At 37.7% G+C, this 22264-nt stretch overlaps 1 protein-coding gene and 1 long non-coding RNA gene across 2 annotated transcripts; both read right to left on the bottom strand.

Annotated features, from left to right (window-relative positions):
- Positions 1–386: 386 nt before the first annotated feature.
- LOC127102452 (uncharacterized) lies at positions 387–3343 on the bottom strand. Its single transcript, XR_007794711.1, has 3 exons — positions 2539–3343; positions 2361–2451; positions 387–941 (listed from the first exon to the last, which is right to left on the bottom strand). It is a non-coding gene; the product is annotated as an uncharacterized LOC127102452 (long non-coding RNA).
- A 14651-nt stretch (positions 3344–17994) lies between these two features.
- Positions 17995–21763, bottom strand: LOC127108308 (heat shock 70 kDa protein, mitochondrial). Its single transcript, NM_001427118.1, has 6 exons — positions 21468–21763; positions 20755–20819; positions 20573–20651; positions 19923–20489; positions 19211–19831; positions 17995–18901 (listed from the first exon to the last, which is right to left on the bottom strand). Exons 1-6 carry the CDS (start codon positions 21537–21539, stop codon positions 18290–18292), a joined length of 2016 nt encoding a protein of 671 aa, NP_001414047.1. The 5' UTR covers positions 21540–21763; the 3' UTR covers positions 17995–18289.
- Positions 21764–22264: the final 501 nt, after the last annotated feature.

Raw genomic sequence — 22264 nt, 5'->3', positions numbered from 1 at the left:
GAAGTACCAGAAGGAAAACTGTTGGGTGAGAATGTAGATATGAAAATGTCCAGAAGGGGGGTTAAATAGACTGATCCCCTTAGAAAAACTTGAATTCAAAAACAAATGTCATTAACTTTAGGAAAATGACGTTAATGGATTCAGTGTCATATGTTTCCTTATTATCATAGAAATAAGTATTCAAATAATATCATTAACTCAAATAATCTTGAAGTTTCTTTCACAAGCAATTTAAATCCAAAGACTTAGAGTCAATACAAGCTTAATTCAAGAGATGAATATCCATCAAATTAAATGCATCATATACCTACACTTATATGTTAAAACATTATAAGCAAGATCTAATTCTAGATGACATTTTGATGATGAATTATGCCTAATCATAATTATATAATGCAGAAAAACTAAAGAGATAGGGGTAGAAAATTGTACACCGGATATATAGTAGTTCATAAATTCTTCCTCATTATGCCTACTCCACTCTTCGATGATTTTCACCATCGTAAACGGTAATGTATTCCACTATTTTTAAGGTTAAAGATACAAGTATCTTTGTATAATTAATTATCATCAAACCAAACACTAACAGCTCAATGTTTTAGCCAACATGGATCTAAAACAATAATGATTCCTATTGATGCATATTACTCAACTACTAACATTCAAGATCTTCATTGATCTTGATCCACCAAACTTGATAAATCCATTGAACTACTCCAAGTTTCAATTATGTATCCTCCTTTACTCATATCTAACAAAGACTTGCCTGAGCGATTGTTCTATCATTGAATGAGGACAACTCCCAAGTTTGTTTTGTGGTAACCTTTACTCAGATCCACCAAAGTCTTCGTTGGAGTATAAAGAAAACTCTTCTCTTGCTTTATAAGCATCAACCAACAATGAACAAGAAATGATTCTTTATCCTGATACAAACAACAAAACTTCATACAAAAACATTAGATTTCCTAATGTACCTTGAATTTATCTCTCACGCTCAATCTTTAGATTTGAGACCCATAACAATGGTTTCTTGTTATAAGGTTGAATATTATGAATAGTATCTAAAGAATCTTAGACAACACAATTGTATAATTCTCACACTCTCAACATTCTAGGATATTTCTCACAAGTTTGAATTTTGGAGATAGCTTGTTGGTGATTGAAAAAATCTTTTCATGGTTTCTCTCAAGATTATTGACAAAGAAAGGTTGGGTTTTGATGAATTTTATGGGTTTGCAACTCAAAAAGATTCAATGGCTTATCAATGAGCTTCTCTCATAAATGTGATCACCAATATGTGACACCAACTTTTGACATCAATTTTTTCATCACGCTTTAAGAGAGACAACTAAAAGGGTTTAACTATGTGCTATCAGTGAGTCACAAAAAGATGGGAAAGAACAATGTTATTTGAGTCAAATCATGGGTTATTATGATTTTAATCAAAGAAAGAATGAAGTGAATCAAAGGTAGTGAAGTGAAAAAGTTTGTTTCTAGTTACTTGATTCAAGTCAAGCAATGTGTGATTCAAATCACACTTAGTTTTAAATAAATTTGGATGACTTTGATTCGAATCACCAATCATGTGATTCGAGACAGGAAGTACTATGTTTTGAATCACAAACTTCGCTTATTTGAATCAGACTGACAGAGGCAAATTCTTAACTTCCAAGCAAGTTTGTGGTTCAAATCACATCATGTCTGATTCGAATCAAGACTTTCAAAAACCTTGATTTAAGACGTCTAACTTGAGATTCAAGTAACACTCAATATTTTGACTTGTATTAAATTATAAAAAGACTAAAACACATTTATATGGACCCAAATCTAATGGATTAAATGGATTAAATGTGTTAAGAATGTGTGATTGGGCCTAACTCAACCCTACAAAACCGGTTGGTAGAGTGAGGGCTGCCCCCACTTATAAACTCATGTTCAGGCCATATATTGTCCAATGTGGGACTCTTAACACACCCCCTCACGCCCAGGATTGGACATCTGGAGCGTGGAAATAAATGGTGGGTGGCTCGATAGCGGAAACTATAGTAGGTGGCCCACCGGATCTTAAACAAGACTCTAATACCATGTTAAGAATGTGTGATTGGGCCTAACTCAACCCTACAAAACCGGTTGGTAGAGTGAGGGTTGCCCCCACTTATAAACTCATGTTCAGGCCATATATTGTCCAATGTGGGACTCTTAACAAAATGCAAAATATAAACAGATAATACAAATGCAATAAATCAAATTAGAAATACACAGATTAAATAATTGACAGAACATCAAAATCACGATATCGATTGCAGTGCAATTTCAAAAACCACAAAAAAAATCAAAGGTAAAGGGATTTTGCAACTTACTAATACCCCGGAGAATCTTGACAAAGTTGGAACCATCCATCAACACCATTCCAACCAGGAAATCAAAGCTTTTATCCTTAATGATAACCATCTAGAGAAAAGTGCAGAAAGCTACAATATTTTCAAGCATATCATCACCTAAAAGCAGAAAGATACTGAGAAATTGAAGAACACCAACCATAACAACATTATCTGGCTCATTTGTAAAATATCTGGAACTAAGGCTACCCCCAATAACAATGCTCATAAACCTTGGAGAAAGTGAGCGAGCAAAGATGTGTACACCTCGCAAAGGAAAAATCAAACAACTAAAAGTATTACCATCAAAAAGTATAGCCAAAGCAGAGACATGCATGCGCAATGAAAACTCTCGATAAACAAACTCAACCGAATATAGGATATAAGCATAAGAGAGATATGCAAAAAGAAAAAACAAACATTTTCAAATGAGTGAACTACATTGAGACTAAGCATAAGTCTGACATGCAATGAGGTAAGAACAATGAAACACACAAAAAAAATAGTAGTATGGATGTAAAAAAAATCAAAACCAACAAACCTCGAAGCACAAGAGCATCCCCATCAACACGGATGGGAATCTAACGATAGAAGGAGTTTGGAACTTAGGAACTTGGTTCAGGGAGAAGAAAGGCAATATTATCGGTTACACCACTTGGAGTATGAAGGGGTGTCTAAATCCCATAGAGGCGGAAGCATAAGGGGTGCTTAATGCTATAAAAATAACATAAGAACAAGGACCGATGGAAGTGCATACTTAATCAGACTACTTGGAGCTGGTGAACATAGTGAGGTCGAGCAATTATGTTGAACATAGGAGGAAGAAAGAGAGTTCCATTATGGATATAAAAAATGAAAATTATAAGGACCGTACACATTTGGGAAGACTGGTCTCTCAAACCTTAGAGTTTTCGGATTGGATCTATTAGTCACATTAGTATGTCAAATAATATTGTGACCTAAACCTAGCTAAGAGGGCTATCCATAAAACATAAATCACTTAAAGTGGTGTATGTTGAACCCTTTTTGGATTTTTAAATCGTATTTGATTTTTAGTTTCAAAAAAGAAATTGAGAAAATAAATGACAACCAGAATGATCATAGCAAGCTCATCTAATTTTATGCACCTATACTCAATTGTTTAAAAAAATTACATTTTATTTCACGTACGCTCTATTTTATTTTTTATTTTTAACATTTTTTTGTTAAAAACCTTTTACATATTTTATTATGTTTTGTCTTCTTTTATATGTCATTTTTTTATTTTAAATTATTCTTTACAAATGACTTCTTAAAAATATCATTGAAAGATATAATTCATAAATAGGACAATTGTTTGTTTTAATCGATTAATTAAGTTAATTTTTTATACATGAAAATAGTGTTTGTCAGTAATCAATTATTTAATTGAAATATTATCCTTTAAATGAAAATAAGAATAATTATAATATAGGAGACAAATATTTGTGACTAAAGAATAGAATGATGGGTCAAAAGACGAGCATCCGTATTGGATCAAGAGTATCTGTCATACCCCAAAATTTGCCCGTTAACCGTACAGGACATTTTCAAGGCACTCCAACTCATTTTTCAAGACGTTGATCTTAAAGGAACAAAGACCCAGCACACAGGTGGCCAAATCCAGAAAATGACTTTAAATGGCTTGCTCGCTAGGCGAGCAAAATCATTCGCCTAGCGAACCCTTCGCTGCACCACTCGCCTAGCGAAGCTTGCGAATACCAGAAATTTTGGGCTTCATTCTGAGCCCATCAGGTCACAAAAATTATTATAAATACCAGAACTTCACACAGAGAAAGGGACAGAAACGGACGGACAGAAACCCTAACAAGGAAACCCTAACAGAAGCAACCGAGCAAACCCTGGAGGCTAACCAAGAGAATTCAGAGTAACCCTAAAGGAAACCCTGAAGGCAACTCATCTGCACAAAGGTTACCTCCGCCCAACTCAATCCGACACCAACCCTAAGAGTGACCTGCCAATTCAACGTTGCAATTCAATTGCAAACAGGTTTGCACTATCACTACCGCTTTATGCTCCCAATTTACATGTGACATTATGATTGAATTTATAAATATATCTTAGGTTTTGCATATGGATTTAAATATGCATGGATATCTTGAATGTTTAACCATGTAATTTCTGTAATAGATGCCATAGGGTTTGGAGCTTGCTGAAATCGTACTGTTATTAAACTCAAAACCCGCAGTCGTTCGCTAGTACATCGCTAAGCGAACATGTAGCGAGTGTTCGCCAAGCCTTCGCTAGGCGAGGCAGTAGCGAACATGACAGTCGCTGATGTTTTTCTATTCTGTTCTGTGCTCATCTGACATGTTCTATCATAGCTGGGTATTATTTGCCTGACATTATTACTGTTGCGATTCCTTTGTTCGGTGCAACTATTGACCGCACCCCATTTGGTATTCTGACCTGTTTGCTGAATTTTGTGAGGGCTCACATACTCCCGAAGAAAGGAGTTTGCTAGGTATTCCACTTTATTTGCGGGATACCCTTCTGGAGATTCATCCTAATTACATAACTGATTACAAATGTTGCCTTTGAATATATGATCTTGGCCCTCTCTTAGTTGCCTTACGGTATTACGGTCATGTCCCATGAATGTGGGGATACACTTAGCAAAGACCCCTCGATTAAATCATCATGTCCCTATAAGATAAATCATAGTCCCTCGGATGTCGCCTGCGAATATATGATTTTGTCCCTCGATGGCTCGTCGTTGTAGCCTACGGTTAAATGATGATCGTCCCTTCGAATGCTAAGGTATCCTTACAAATGTTGCCTTCAATGACCAATCGATGACCCTACGATGTCCCTTTACATCCAAAGGATAAGACTACTTACTTCTCAATAGTAAGGACAGTTTTACCCTCCTAAGGACAGGAAATACCAATAAAGACCTTGGGTAGGTATAACTCTTAAATGCTGACTCACAACTTAAAATACTTTTCACACCTCACACTTTGCAAAACATTCTATTAGAAAATCACCACTTGGTATACATTCGTACTAGAATCATTGCCAAGTTATATTTTTCTAAATAGCTTTCAAAATTAAACGAGATAAATACTTTATATACATTCGTACAAGAATCATTACAAAGTTAAACTCTCTTTTCAAAACATTTTCTAAACAGTTCTCAAACACTTTTTCAGACAAGAAAAACATAAGTGATTAAGCAATTAAGAGCCCATGGATAACCATGGATACAAAGGATGCTAACACCTTCCCTTTGTATAATGTACCTCCCGAACCCAAAATCTAATCAAGGTTTTTCCTGTTCTTTTCCGCCTTTCCTTATTGGATAAAAGAAAAGTCGGTGGCGACTCTTGCTATCCGCGACATTTGCTTTCCAAAGCAAAAACACACAAAGTTAGTTCACCGTATGACAGAACTGGCGACTCTGCTGGGGAATAACTTTTAAAAAGAGAGGTTGCCTTAAAAAACAAGATCACTTATTTGAATTGTCTGATTTACTTTTAAGGGATTGCTTGGGTATTTTATGCTTGAGTGAAAGATCCTACACCTGGATCTAGTGTACCTTAGGTAAGTAGCAAGAGATCATCGCGACTATCCGGCGTATACTGGAATGGTTAAAATAATGGCTACGGTTAATGTGACACTTTGGATGTCCTGATGTTCCTCATGTTTACTTGAGGAAAAATTTGGCGTCCGCGTGGTGTCATCAAAGTGTTAACCAGACCTTTAGAACCCTAATTGACTTATCCTAACCATTAGAAAGTAGTGAGATAACTGACTTCGGTTCCGACTGGGGTTGGTTGAGACTCGATACTACACTCTTTGAGATTGGACTTTAGGGAAGCTTTGGTCAACCACTTGGTGTTGCACTGAAGTGGACTTAAGGGAAGGTCAATGATTGGAGATCCTTTTAGAACCCGGTTACTATTCTAGGACAGGTTGAACCAACCAAACTTCAGTGGGGAGGGTACTTACCTATGGAACTCATGCAAGCCTCAAAACTTAGGAATGATTGTTGTGTGACTTGCTTGTGTTGGTTATTTACTTAACATCATAACATATGGCATTGTACTAACCATTTCAAGGACTTAGGGATTTAACTTTGCTCTGTTTTGTAAGGCTATGGCTCCCAGGAAAACCATCCGGATCAATCTTGTAGCGATCTCTCCTCAACTCAGGGATTTAGTGTCAGAGCTTCCTGATCATGCTCAGTTCATCAAGAAACATGGTTCTCTTCTCAATTTGGTTACCACTGGTTTCAAAGAAGATATGATGAGAGTTCTATTCCAATTCTTCGATCCTAAACCTCATTGCTTCACCTTTTTGGTGGTTTACGCAAAGTTAAATTCCAAAAATCCTTGAAAACATTTCATACATTGCACAGCATAACATAACATTGCATAACAGGTATTCTAAAGGATCAATGTTCTCACAGTCTTCCTTCTAAACAGAAAGATGGCTCTCGAACAAACTGTCAAAGATCTCCAGGCTCAGAATGCTCAATTCCAGGAGATGATCTTGAATTTATCCAAGGGACAGGAGGAGCTGAAGGCTCTCTTGCTCGAGAAGAAGAAAGACGCTCAAGCCGTGGTTGGAAATGGTGGTCATACTGGTTGGGGTCAACTGATTGATGTACCGTACAAGTCTGAAAAACTTGGCCTGGGGTTTAGCTCTGAAAAGATAGTCAAAGATCAGACTAATGTTGTAGAAGATGTTGATAGCGATTGCGACTTGGATAGCTGGATTTTCCCAACAGTTGGTGACGGACTCAATAATTGGAAGGCTGAAGACACTATCCCGATTTCCTTTAGTCAGGAGTAATTGTTATTGCTATTTTAATGTATCAAATTTTGTTAAAGGTTTTGTCATTTTCATAAGCATATTCATATTCAATAAATCAATGGACCTTTTTGCATTCAAATATTGCGCTCTTTATCTTTCCTGTCATCTTTTAAACAAGCTATGCTCTCTTACACACACTCACGTAACAAATTGCAGATCCATATCCACTCTGGATCCTGTTGATAATAATTTTGCTACTGTTCATTATGACTTTGAAAATCCGATCTACCAAGCCGAGGATGGAAGTGAGGAAGATTGTGAAGTACCTGGAGAGCTTTCCAGACTGTTACTGCAAGAAGAAAAGACTATACAGTCGCATGAGGAATCCATTGAAACTGTAAATTTGGATACTGAAGTAGACAAGAGAGAAGTCAAAATAGGAGCAGGCTTGGAAAACAGTGACAAAGGAAGATTGATTCAGATGTTACATGACTATATAGAGATTTTTACTTGGTCTTATGAAGACATGCCAGGACTGGATACTGATATAGTAGTGCATCGTTTGCCAATGAAGGAAGATTGTCATCCTGTTAAGCAAAAGGTTCGTCGCATGCGTCCTGAAATGTCTGAGAAAATCAAGGTCGAGGTTATGAAACAATTTGATGCAGGTTTTCTGGTTGTTACTTCTTATCCTCAATGGGTTGCTAATGTGGTGTCAGTGCCAAAGAAGGATGGTAAGGTGCGAATGTGTGTAGATTACAGAGATTTGAATAAAGCGAGTCCCAAAGACGACTTTCCACTTCCGCACACTGATGTTCTGGTAGATAGCACCGCTCAACACGAGGTGTTCTCATTCATGGATGGATTCTCGGGTTATAACCAGATTAAGATGGCACCTGAAGACATGGAGAAAACTACGTTTGTGACGCAATGGGGCACTTTCTGTTACAAAGTAATGCCATTCGGTTTAAAAAATGCAGGGGCAACATACCAGCGGGCTATGGTGGTTTTGTTCCATGATATGATCCATCATGAAATAGAGGTATACGTGGATGACATGATAGCCAGATCTCATACTGAAGAAGAACATCTCGATCATTTATACAAACTGTTTGAGAGGTTGAAGAAATACAAGTTGAGATTGAACCCGAATAAATGCACCTTTGGAGTAAGATCCGGTAAACTCTTGGGCTTTATTGTCAGTGGTAAAGGAATTGAGGTTGATCCGGCTAAGGTGAGAGCTATTCAAGAAATGCCAGTTCCCCGTACAGATAAAGAAGTCAGAGGTTTCTTGGGACGCTTGAATTACATTGCCCGATTTATCTCCCATTTGACTGCTACCTGCAAACCCATCTTCAAATTACTAAGGAAAAATCAAGAGATGATATGGAATGACGAATGTCAAGAAGCTTTTGACAAAATCAAGAAGTATCTCCAAGAACCTCCAATTCTGATGCCACCAGTTGAAGGAAGACCTCTAATCATGTATTTGACCGTGTTAGAAAATTCAATGGGGTGTGTGTTGGGGCAACATGACGAGTCTGGTCGAAAAGAGCATGCCATATACTACCTTAGCAAAAAGTTTACCGACTGTGAAACAAGATACTCATTGCTCGAGAAAACTTGATGTGCTTTGACTTGGGTTGCTCGCCGACTAAGACAGTATATGTTGAATCATACCACTTTATTGATTTCTAAGATGGATCCTATCAAATATATATTTGAGAAACCTGCTCTCTCCGGAAGAATAGCAAGATGGCAGATGATTTTAACAGAGTACGATATCCAATATACTACTCAGAAAGCAATCAAAGGAAGCGTGTTAGCTGATCATTTGGCTCATCAAGCAGTTGATGATTACCAATCTATGAATTTTGAGTTCCCGGATGAGGATGTCATGCTTGTTACTGATTATGAAGAACCTGGACCAGATGAGGGACCCGAACTGGGATCCCGATGGACTATGGTTTTTGACGGATCTTCTAATGCATTGGGAAACGGTGTTGGTGTGGTAATTATTTCTCCTAGGGGTTGCCATACGCCTTTCACTGCTAGACTATGTTTTGATTGTACCAACAATATGGCTGAGTATGAAGCATGTATTTTGGGACTCAAGGCTGCTATAGACCTGAGAATCAAGTTTTTGAGAGTGTACGGAGACTCAGCCCTAGTAATCAGTCAGATCAAAGGAGAATGGGACACTAAACATCTGAATCTCATCCCTTATCGAGAGCGGGTGTTGACATTAATCCCATACTTTGAAGAGATTACATTCGAACATATTCCACGAGAAGAGAATCAGTTGGCAGACGCATTGGCTACCATGTCATCTAAGTTTAGAGTCAGATGGGATGATGAAGCTCCCATGATCACCGTTGAACGATTAGATGAACCAGCATATTGTTATAATACTGACGAAGTAGAAGAGAAACCTTGGTTCCACGAAGTAAAAAGATATTTAGAAACTCAGGAGTACCCTGAAGGGGCATCCATCAATGACAGAAAATTTATGAGGAGGTTCTCCGCTAAATTCTTTTTGAGTAATGGAGTGTTATACAAACGTAATAATGATTCGACTTTGTTGCGCTGTGTGGATAAAAGGGAAGCGGAAAAGATTATGGAAGACATACATGACGGTATTTTTGGAACTCATCCTAGTGGACATACGATGGCCAAGAAGATTCTGAGATCAGGGTATTATTGGTCTACCATGGAAGCTGATTGCCACCATCACTCCAGAACTTGTCACAAGTGCCAGATCTATGCGGACAAAGTACATGTACCTCCTGCACCCTTGAACGTGTTGACAGCCCCTTGGCCCTTTGCAATGTGGGGCATTGATATGATTGGAGAGATTAAACCTACTGCTTCTAATGGACATCGTTTCATTCTTGTTACTATTGATTACTTTACAAAGTGGGTAGAGGCAGCCTCATTTGCTTCTGTCACCAGGAATGTGGTGGCCCGGTTCATCAAGAATAGTCTCATTTGTCGATATGGAATCCCTGAAAGAGTTATCACCGATAATGGTACCAACTTGAACAACAAGATGATTACTGAACTCTGCACGCAGTTCAAAATACAACACCATAACTCTTCTCCGTACCGGCCAAAGATGAATGGCGCCGTAGAAGCGGCTAATAAGAATATTAAGAAGATCATACAAAAAATGACAGTAACATACAAAGACTGGCATGAGATGTTACCCTTTGCTCTTCATGGTTATCGCACTTCAGTGCGCACTTCGACAGGGGCAACTCCTTTCTCTTTAGTCTACGGAATGGAGGCCGTTTTACCAGTGGAAGTTCAGATTCCCTCTCTAAGAATTGTGAAAGATGCGGGCTTAGATGAAGATGAATGGATTCAGACTCGACTCGATCAGATAAATTTGATTGATGAAAAGAGACTTGCGGTTGTTTGTCATGGACAGATATATCAGAAGCGCATGACCCAGGCATTTAATAAAAGAGTCAAGAGACAGGTGTATCAAATTGGCGACTTGGTGATAAAGCGCATCATTCTACCACAAGGTGATCCTAGAGGCAAATGGACTCCCACATACGAAGGGTCATTTGTAGTTAGGAAGGTATTCTCTGGTGGAGCCATGATGCTTGCTACAATGGATGGCGAAGACTTCCCACATCCCGTGAACGCGGACATAGTTAAAAAATACTACGCATAAAAGATACTCGTTAGGTCGACGTATCTAGGCAAAAGTAAGGGCATCTCGGCGAACCAAAAGGGTTCGGGCAAAAATTAGGGATAAACATATAAAAATGTACACCCGGCAAGTCGAAAACCTGAAAAGGTGGCTTAGGCAAAAAAAAGGGTATCCTGGTGGACTGAAAACCTGAAAAGGCGGTCCAGGAAAAAATTAGGGATTAAAGCGTATAACTATGTCCCGTTCCCGGTCAGCTTCACCCAAGTTAAAGGGACTGAACAAGCCAATCACTTCTATCCGACAGCAGGAGATGAGAGGCTTGAAGACATAATGACAGTAGTGGAATTAAAATCGATAGGACTTTTTCTTCATAGCTTTTTCTTTGTTTTCTTGACAATCTCCTCTTATTAGGATTTCTGTCTCCTTGTACACAAATTGCATGTTTATAGGCCCTCTTTCAAAATCGATACAATTTTATTTCCAAAAAGATGCTTTTGTTTTACTTTCTCTGTTTTGTTTGCATAAACGTCCATTGATTTAATTCGAATTAATATATGTATTTGAATATGATTGATGTTTACCGAAAATACATGCATAAAACGGAAATAGCAATTGCTAAAAGACTTCAGGATCGAGGAGAAGGTCTAACCATGCTTTCCAATGAATCCGGTTGCTAATTCTATTCCCCAGCAAAAAACCAGTTATTCCCCAGAAGAAATTGGCATCACTAGACAGACTGGTCATCTCTTCCATCCCCAGCCAGGCTCTGTTGGATATTTCTACCATCAGACCGAAATCAAGTATCCCCGGCTAAGAAAGGGTCATCAATACAAATATCTCCGACCAGAATATTGGGATTTATTTTCCCCTGGAAAAACTTTTCAGACGCATAATTCATTCATTACATCATTTCACAGCATACGCATGCATGCAATGTTCGCATTTATTTTCGAAAGCATAAAACATCTCATGCATCATGACATGGCATGAAGCTAACTTTATTTTCAGGTTAATTATCCTCCTGATACAGTCAAAATAAAGATCCATTCAGACGGACATCTTTATCGATTAAATTCAAGATTCAAATACATTCATTCTGATAAGCACTCTGATATCCTCCTAAGGGTGGCATCTTTAAGCCCATCCCATACATTTATTGCAAATACAACATATACAACATATACAACATATGATTCCTTCAACTAGTCCAATACGGTCTAGCGTACGACCCATTTGGATGTTCTTTCCTCAGATACTACCTAGTGTACGGTATATTCCGAGGTGTAGTCTAGCGTACGACTACTTTTTGTCAGATACAGCCTAACGTACGGCTCATTCTGCAACTCAGATACGATCTAACGTACGATCCATTCTGATCTTCATTCCTCAGATACTACCTAGCGTACGGTACATTCCGAGGTGTAGTCTAGCGTACGACTACTATTTTGTCAGATACAGCCTAACGTACGGCTCATTCTGCAACTCAGATACGATCTAGCGTATGATCCATTCTGATCCTTACTTCCTTAGATACAGCCTAACGTACGGCTCATTCTGCAACTCAGATACGATCTAGCGTACGATCCATTCTGATCTTCTTTCCTCAGATACTACCTAGCGTACGGTACATTCCGAGGTGTAATCTAGCGTACGACTACTTTTTGTCAGATACAGCCTAACGTACGGCTCATTCTGCAACTCAGATACGATCTAGCGTACGATCCACTTTGATCCTTACTTCCTCAGATACAGCCTAACGTACGGCTCATTCTGCAACTCAGATACGATCTAGCGTACGATCCATTCTGATCTTCTTTCCTCAGATACTACCTAGCGTACGGTACATTCCGAGGTGTAGTCTAGCGTACGACTACTTTTTGTCAGATACAGCCTAACGTACGGCTCATTCTGCAACTCAGATACGATCTAGCGTATGATCCATTCTGATTCTTACTTCCTCAGATACAGCCTAACGTACGGCTCATTCTGCAACTCAGATACGATCTAGCGTATGATCCATTCTGATCTGTTATCCCCAGCAGCGTATGACCCATTCTGATCCTTTATCCCCAGTAAAGTCGACAGCCTAATGGATGACTCGCTATACGGTCTAGCGTATGACCCGGTATGGCACCCAGGTCTTCAGATATCGTCTAATGTACGACGCACTCTGAAGCTCTCATCATCAAACCTTGTGGATGGCATCTTTAAGCCCATCTCCATCAAGACTAACTTTTAATTAACAAGTGCAAATATTTGGGGCATTCTAAGTGTTCAATAATCTTCCACCTCCAGACCACGAATGGCGTACATACCATTCTAACTCTCTCGGTTCAAGAATATTGAACAAGGGCAGCTGTCATACCCCAAAATTTGCCCGTTAACCGTACAGGACATTTTTCAAGGCACTCCAACTCATTTGTAAAGACGTTGATCTTAAAGGAACAAAGGCCCAGCACACAGGTGGCCAAATCCAGAAAATGACTTAAAATGGCTTGCTCGCTAGGCGAGCAAAATCATTCGCCTAGCGAACCCTTCGTTGCACCACTCGCCTAGCGAAGCTTGCGAATACCATAAATTTTGGGCTTCATTCTGAGCCCATCAGGTCACAAAAATTATTATAAATACCAGAACTTCACACAGAGAAAGGGACAGAAACGAACTGACAGAAACCCTAGCAAGGAAACCCTAACAGAAGCAACCGAGCAAACCCTGGAGGCTAACCAAGAGAATTCAGAGCAACCCTAAAGGAAACCCTGAAGGCAACTCATCTGCACAAAGGTTACCTCCACCCAACTCAATCTGACACCAACCCTAAGAGTGACCTGCCAATTCAACGTTGCAATTCAATTGCAAACAGATTTGCACTATCACTACCGTTTTATGCTCCCAATTTACATGTGACATTATGATTGAATTTATAAATATATCTTAGGTTTTGCATATGGATTTAAATATGCATGGATATCTTGAATGTTTAACCATGTAATTTCTGTAATGGATGCCATAGGGTTTGGAGCTTGCTGAAATCGTACTGTTATTAAACTCAAAACCCGCAGCCGTTCGCTAGTACATCGCTAAGCGAACATGTAACGAGTGTTCGCCAAGCCTTCGCTAGGCGAGGCAGTAGCGAACATGACAGTCGCTGATGTTTTTCTATTCTGTTCTGTGCTCATCTGACATGTTCTATCATAGCTGGGTATTATTTGCCTGACATTATTACTGTTGCGATTCCTTTGTTCGGTGCAACTATTGACCGCACCCCATTTGGTATTCTGACCTGTTTGCTGAATTTTGTGAGGGCTCACATACTCCCGAAGAAAGGAGCTTGCTAGGTATTCCACTTTATTTGTGGGATACCCTTGTGGAGATTCATCCTAATTACATAACTGATTACAAATGTTGCCTTTGAATATATGATCTTGGCCCTCTCTTAGTTGCCTTACGGTATTACGGTCATGTCCCATGAATGAGGGGATACACTTAGAAAAGACCCCTCGATTAAATCATCATGTTCCTATAAGATAAATCATAGTCCCTCGGATGTCGCCTGCGAATATATGATTTTGTCCCTCGATGGCCCGTCGTTGTAGCCTACGGTTAAATGATGATCGTCCCTTCGAATGCTAAGGTATCCTTACAAATGTTGCCTTCAATGACCAATCGATGACCCTACGATGTCCCTTTACATCCAAAGGATAAGACTACTTACTTCTCAATAGTAAGGACAGTTTTACCCTCCTAAGGACAGGAAATACCAATAAAGACCTTGGGTAGGTATAACTCTTAAATGCTGACTCACAACTTAAAATACTTTTCACACCTCACACTTTGCAAAACATTCTATTAGAAAATCACCACTAGGTATACATTCGTACTAGAATCATTGCCAAGTTATATTTTTCTAAACAGCTTTCAAAATTAAACGAGATAAATACTTTGTATACATTCGTACAAGAATCATTACAAAGTTAAACTCTCTTTTCAAAACATTTTCTAAACAGTTCTCAAACACTTTTTCAGACAAGAAAAACATAAGTGATTAAGCAATTAAGAGCCCATGGATAACCATGGATACAAAGGGTGCTAACACCTTCCCTTTGTATAATGTACCTCCCAAACCCAAAATCTAATCAAGGTTTTTCCTGTTCTTTTCCGCCTTTCCTTATTGGATAAAAGAAAAGTCGGTGGCAACTCTTGCTATCCGCGACATTTGCTTTCTAAAGCAAAAACACACAAAGTCAGTTCACCGTATGACAGTATCACACAAGATGTGTATGTGTGTGTGTGTGTGTGTGTGTGTGTGTGTGTGAGAGAGAGAGAGAGAGTACATATTCACTTAAAACTTTAACGCATTAGGTATATAGTTTATCTCACTTATAAAGTGTGTAACCTCCATTTTTCCAAACAATGTGAAACTTTTAACTCACACTTGTATCACAATAATATCTTACCCAATTGTGAGTTTATACATTTATATGCTCTCTCAAGTGGAAGCTTTGTTATCCGCCTACACTTATACTTCTATTGATACCTTTACCATGTCAAACGCACTTCAATGGGACAGGTCGTCTAGCCACGACCTTGTCAGAAAGATTTTTGATATAAGGATTTGGTTCCTTAGTTTAACCATCGGCTTTGATATCGTTGATGGGAAGTGAAGGGAGTATCCACATTAGATTAATAGAAACCACCAACTAAGAAAGACAGCATATATTCACCCAAAACCTTAAGACATTAGGTACATGAGCCCTCTCACTTATAAAGTGATCAACCTCTACTATTTCAAGCAATCTGAGATTTTTTACTCACACTTGTATCACAATAATATCTCTCTCAAATGTGAGTTTATCTACTTATATATTCCCCCTCAAACGGAAGTTCTTTCATCCTCATACATTTGTATCGTCGTTGACACCATTACCACGTCACAAGAACTTCAACGGGACATGTATCCTGAGCATCACCTTATCAATAAGACTTTCGATACAAGGATTTGATCCTTTAATTGAACCATTAGCTCTAATACCCCTGATGGGTCATGAGATGACATTCAATTTGAGTCAAGAGCAACCACCAGGTGAGAAAGACATCATATATTCCCCCAAAATCTTATGGTATTGGGTTTATGAGGTCTCTCACATATATAGTATTCAACCTCCACTTTTTCAAACAATTTGGAACTTATAACTCACACTTATACACAACACTCTCCTTCTTAAGTGTGGGATCCACTAATATATTTCACCTTAAGTAGAAGCTCTTTTATACACATGCATTTGTAATGACGTTAACACTTTTACCATGTCATCGACACTGATATCAATGATTGATCATGAGGGGGTATCCATATCGTATCAGAGCAACCATGCAAGTGATAGAGACACCACATATTCATCTAAAATCTTAAGACATTAGATATACAGGTCCTCTTACTTATAAAGGGCTCAAGCTCCACTTTTTCAAACAATGAGGGGCTTCTAACTCAGACTTGTTCACAAAAGTCTCCCCGCCTTAAGTGTGAGTTCATCCACTTATATGTTTCCCTTAAGCAGAAGCTCTTTCATCCATATATGTTTATAATATCGTTGATATCCTTACCACGTCACAAACACTTTAACGGAACATGTCACCTGACCACCACCTTTTTATAAAGACTTTTTATACAAGAAGTTGATCCCTTAGTTAAACCATCGGATCTGATATCATTGATGGATCATGAGGGAGAGCATCCGCATTGGATCAAGAACAACCACACAAATGTGAGAGATATCATATATTCACCAAAAAATTTAAAGAATTAGGTATATGAGTCATCTATATATAAAATTTTCAACCTCCATTTCTCATCAATATGAGACTTCTAACTCACATTTGTATCACAATCTAAAATTACTATTTTTTCTTTCTATTATCATCATAAAAACGAAAATAATTAACTATAATTTTTCCAGACTCTAGATTGTTAACACTTCTTTTATGTAAAATAAGTTATTAAAGAAAGTTGTTGGAATATATACATAGGACGCATATGTTTGTTACTCGTCAATTAGTAAAATTATTTTTTTTTTATATCTTTTAATAAAAATGATAATGATAATAATATGAGAAATTATATTCATACAATGAAGAGGTAAAATATTTTAACACGTGAATCAAATTAAATCATGCCAAATAGATTTTAATTGAGATATTTTTGAAATTAACCTAAAAAATGGTATCATACAGGAATTTGATTTGATGCATAGGTTACATTTTCAGTTCATGCATACTAATCTCTTACAATATATTATAATTTATTATAAAAATATATTAAATAAATACTTGTGACAAAAAAATTAATTAAAATTATGTTCTTTTAATATCGTCAAAATGATGAGAATAATTATAATCTATTCAATATAACTTTTCTAAATAAAAAAAAAATCAGCTGAAAGTTTGTTGAAACACTCAATTCACACCGGATCAAGTGTTCATCACTAATCAAATAATTAATTCATTTAATATATCTTAAATATTTTTAAATAAAATTGAGAATATTTATTATAACAATATATAAATTTGAGTTTAATATACACTAAAAAAACCAGTTGATACTGAATTCACAATTCAACCTTTGACACTCAAAAGGTTAAACTTAAGTGAGTCAACTTAGTATCCGAATCAACTTTGATACACTCTAATGGTCAAAATAAATGTTGAAATTCCCTCAGTTAATTAAGCAGATGATCATATGACAAATTAATCTGACCATCTACACAAATCATCCTTGTTGTCATTAAACCGTCTCTTTCACAATCACATAACATTCGAGTTGGTGGTTTACTGGTTGAGCATATGCTTACTCACCTTTTACTAACTTTTAATTAAGAATCCAAACTCTTTCTTCAACTACCATGTTCTACAATCCCTTTATGTCAAAAAAAAAAGTGATGATGCAAAAGAAACATTTATGGTTAAAAAAAGCAGCACGTGCAATTTTCCTTATGTCTCACTACAACCATGAGCTGAATGAAAGCTCCAGCTGCACCACTCCCCTAACACTTATGGTCTTTGAGACTAGCACGTCAACACACTCATCGTCAAGTGGTAATTGTAATTTCTAGCACAGGTAAAACAATCTATCCATGGCAAAATGCCAGAACAGTAAATATAACTTGCTGTGTACCTTTTCTCCTGTGAAAGTTGTACAAGCATATGCAAGTCTTCAATCAAAGTGCAAAATAATATTAACCACCATTCAATGGTAGATAACTTGTGAATAAATTTCAATCATGTTATTCAGACAGCCGTGTTCAGTACTCCATAAGCACTACAAAATAAGAAGCCTTCTAGTAAAAAATGGCTTTAAACATTAAATACAAAAATAAGCAACCTTGTATGATTCCAGCAATTATGTGATGTTTAATAAGAGGAAAAAAAACTGCTACAGAGCCCCGCCTAAGTTGCCTCCTCACTTCTTGACCTCTTCATACTCTGCTTCGGGAGCCTGTGAACCCCCTTCAGAGGGACCGCCACTTGAACCACCTGACATATGCTGTCCAATCTTGGACACGGCTTTGTTTGCTGCATCAAGTTTTGCCTTGATATCGTCGGCATTTTCCCCTTCCCTTGCCGTTCTCAAATCTGAGACTGCATCTTCAATCTCTTTGGCAACTTCGGCTGGAATCTTCTCTCTGTACTCTGCCAAACTCTTCTCGATACTATATATGCTTGTATCTGCGCTGTTTCTAATGTCAATGAGAGCCTTTCTTTCTTGGTCTCTTTGTGCGTGCAACTCAGCTTCTTTAACCATCTTATCAATCTCATCCTCCGAGAGTCCTCCTGATGAGCGAATGGTGATTTGCTGTTCTTTTCCTGTGGACTTGTCTTTGGCAGAAACGGTGACAATCCCATTGGCATCTATGTCAAATGTGACTTCAATTTGAGGCAAACCTCTTGGTGCTGGAGGAATGCCAACAAGGTCAAATTCTCCAAGACTTTTGTTGTCTGCGGCCATTTCCCGCTCCCCTTGAAGCACCTTGATACCCACTTGAGTCTGATTGTCAGATGCTGTCGAAAACGTCTGAAACAATGGTGTCAAATTTAGAACACACTTGTTACATTAAACAAAACTAAATTGGATACACATCTGAAGTTAAAAAAACTGGCTAAAAAAAGAGTACTTTAATTATATGCATGGGTTCTCCTAATTACCCCTGGAATGTCTGTACTGTAAGATACCTGCTTTATTTGTTGGTTGGAAGAGGATGTGCTAAATTTGATTAAGCACATAATTGTGTGATTTATGTTAAATTACTATAGAAAGAACCAAATTAACTTCTTCAGAATCTGGCAAGTAGGAAACAATTGTGACTGGGGTAATTGCAATTACCTGACTCTTTTTGGTAGGAATTGTAGTGTTGCGGGAGATCAATCTTGTAAAGATACCTCCCAAAGTCTCGATACCCAGAGATAGAGGAGTTACGTCGAGGAGTAGTAGCTCTTTAACATCTCCTCGAAGGATACCACCTTGAAGAGCTGCTCCCATGGCAACAGCCTCATCTGGATTTACTCCTTTGCTAGGACTCTTTCCAAAGATCTCCGAAACCACCTGCTGGACTTTTGGTACACGAGTCATCCCTCCAACAAGAAGAACCTCGTCAACATCCTTGATAGATATGTTAGCATCCTTCAAGCAGCTCCTACATGGTGCCTTCGTCCTTTCAATCAGGTTGCTTACCAGAGCCTCAAACTTGGATCTAGTCAATGTGATGTTCAAATGCTTTGCACCAGATGCATCGGCAGTGATGAAAGGGAGATTTATTTCAGTTTGTGAAGTTGAAGAAAGCTCAATTTTTGCTTTCTCAGCAGCTTCTCGAAGCCTCTGCAAAGCAAGTTTATCCTTTGCAAGGTCTATACTCTCAGTTCTTTTGAATTCACTCACTAGAAAGTCCAACAACGCATTATCAAAATCTTCTCCTCCCAAGAAAGTGTCACCATTTGTTGCTTTCACCTGAAAAAGATGTTCTCAGCGACCATTTCCATTATAATTCCTAATTATGAGTTAAGAAGAATGGAAGAAAAGAACATATAAGTGTACATACCTCAAAAACACCATTAGAAATTTCTAAAATGGACACATCAAATGTTCCACCTCCAAGATCAAAAACTGCAATGAGACCCTCCTTGTTGTTCATGCCATATGAAAGTGCAGCTGCAGTGGGTTCATTGATAATTCTCTGGACATCAAGACCGGCAATTCTACCAGCATCTTTTGTTGCCTGCCTCTGAGCATCATTGAAGTACGCTGGAACAGTAACTACAGCTTTAGAAATAGTCTTTCCAAGGTATGCCTCAGCAGTTTCCTTCATCTTGGTAAGAACAAAAGCACCAATTTGGCTGGGAGAATATTGGTGCCCATTGGCTTCAACCCATGCGTCTCCATTGGGTGCCCTAACAATCTTGTAGGGTACCATTTTCATCTCCTTTTGTGTTTGAGCATCATCAAAGCGCCTACCAATCAAACGTTTGGTACCAAAAAGGGTATTAGTTGGGTTAGTCACAGCCTGACGCTTGGCTGGTGTACCAACAAGAAGCTCTGATTTCTGGTTGAAAGCAACCACAGATGGTGTTGTTCGAGCTCCTTCAGAGTTCTCAATAACTTTGGGATTCTGAGAAGTGCATAAATATTAGTCCAGGAAAAAAAATATGTAGCAAACACATGTCTGAAAATAATTAAGAGAAGGAGTCCCACCTTTCCCTCCATGACCGAAACACATGAATTGGTAGTACCCAAATCAATTCCAATGACATCATTACCAGCGGGTCTTGAACTGTAGAACAATAGCAATTTTACAATGAGCAAACTTGATGAAAAAATGGAATTACCAAAGGGTAACACAGTGTAACGCCTGAAAAAACAACAAAACAAGGCACCTGAAAGGTCGAGTCAAACTTGCCAACTTGTGAGTTGCATATGATGTCTTGGTGCTGCCTGTCAACTGCACAGCCACGCAAAAGAAAAAAAATGAAACTGTCTTCAGAATAATGCTCACCACATATAAGACCAAAACAAGTCTAACAGAAACTATTCAATGAATTATGCCATGATATCATCAGTTGATATACATATATAGTTGTTTACTATCCACAACTGGAGAATAAGTTCTAAAATTGTGGATCATGAAAAATTAGACTAGATGCAACAAAACAATATAATCCTGTAATTGAACATGTGTAACAGTCAAGCCAGTTGCACAAGTAATCCAGCAAAAAGTACATAACCTAATAATCAGTAACATCAAAAAGTTACAAGTGCTTCTATTTGTGTTTAAAAAAGTCCCTCAAAACAATCAAAACCCAAAGATTTGTCAGCAAATTAATCCTTCAATTATGCATAAACGGAATCCACCTTCGAAAGTCACAACAAAGTATCATAACCACGTAACCACAGTCTCAGCCTTGCAGATCTTAAAAATCAATTACGTAACAATAGGAAAAAACTATAGACTATTTTCAACAGTTTATTCATAAATCACGGATTGATTCGCTATCCACAAAAGCCAACTCATCAAACATTGAAAATAAATGTAAGGCTAAATGAACCGAAACAGAAAGTTGGAAATGGAAATGAAGTAAAAGAGATGTACCGATCGAAAGGCGGAGACAGAGGAAGAAGAGAGGTTGCGGCGTTGGAGAGAACGGAGCAAGGTGGCGGCCATGGTGGATCGAAGAATCGAGAGAAGTATGGCGAATGAGAAAGAGGGGTTTAGTTTGGGTTTGTTTGGCTATAAAATAGGGTTTAGGGTTTTGGTGGTGACGAGTGCGGTGATGAGGGTGTGCGGTGGAAATGTAATGTAAGAAGGGAATCGTATTCGTGTTCTTCAAGGTAAGCCAAAAAATTATTTTTATTTATTTTTCTCTACGAAAAATCTCAAAATGTGCGAAAATTCATGAGAATTTTTAGCTTTAGTTTGGACTAGAACAAACCAAAGCAAATAAATTAACATAATAATAATAATAAATAATAATAAAATACCTTTTGTAAAGGAACAATGTCTAAATTTGATAAAAATACGTGACATAAATTAGTCCTACAAATTAATGAGTTTATTAAAAATAATAGTCCTACACAAAATAGAGTCTTAAAATATAAACTTTAACACATGTTAATCATTTAATTGTAATTCATATTTAGTTTATAAATTTTTATTTTGAAATAAATAAAAGTATTTGTTAGGCTTATAATTGATTTTGAAGTTGAAGTGTTTGATTTGTTAGGAGTTGAATTAATTTTAAAGTGTTTGGTTCATCATAAGTAGAATTGAGTGAGACATCTAAAATTGATTTTAGGATGAAGAAAATTGATTTTGGTTAAAAGTGAATTAAACGTAAAGTTATTTTTATTTGGATAAATTTCTAATTAGTTGGACAGTATATTTTAATG

The sequence above is a fragment of the Lathyrus oleraceus genome, chromosome 7 (assembly GCF_024323335.1).
Source record: "Lathyrus oleraceus cultivar Zhongwan6 chromosome 7, CAAS_Psat_ZW6_1.0, whole genome shotgun sequence".
In the NCBI taxonomy this organism is placed as follows: Eukaryota; Viridiplantae; Streptophyta; class Magnoliopsida; order Fabales; family Fabaceae; genus Lathyrus; species Lathyrus oleraceus.
Note: the sequence above shows the minus strand (reverse complement) of the source record. Positions and strands in the feature narration are given on the sequence as shown.

Bases quoted from the DNA above. Each gene is read 5' to 3' on its own strand.
- LOC127108308 (NM_001427118.1), bottom strand. From the start codon at position 21,539: ATGGCCGCCACCTTGCTCCGTTCTCTCCAACGCCGCAACCTCTCTTCT. The intron at 19,832-19,922 runs GTATGTACACTT...CATCTTTTTCAG, and splicing joins TTTCTAATGGTGTTTTTGAG to GTGAAAGCAACAAATGGTGA. The intron at 18,902-19,210 runs GTAATTGCAATT...CCATTGTTTCAG, and splicing joins TTCCTACCAAAAAGAGTCAG to ACGTTTTCGACAGCATCTGA.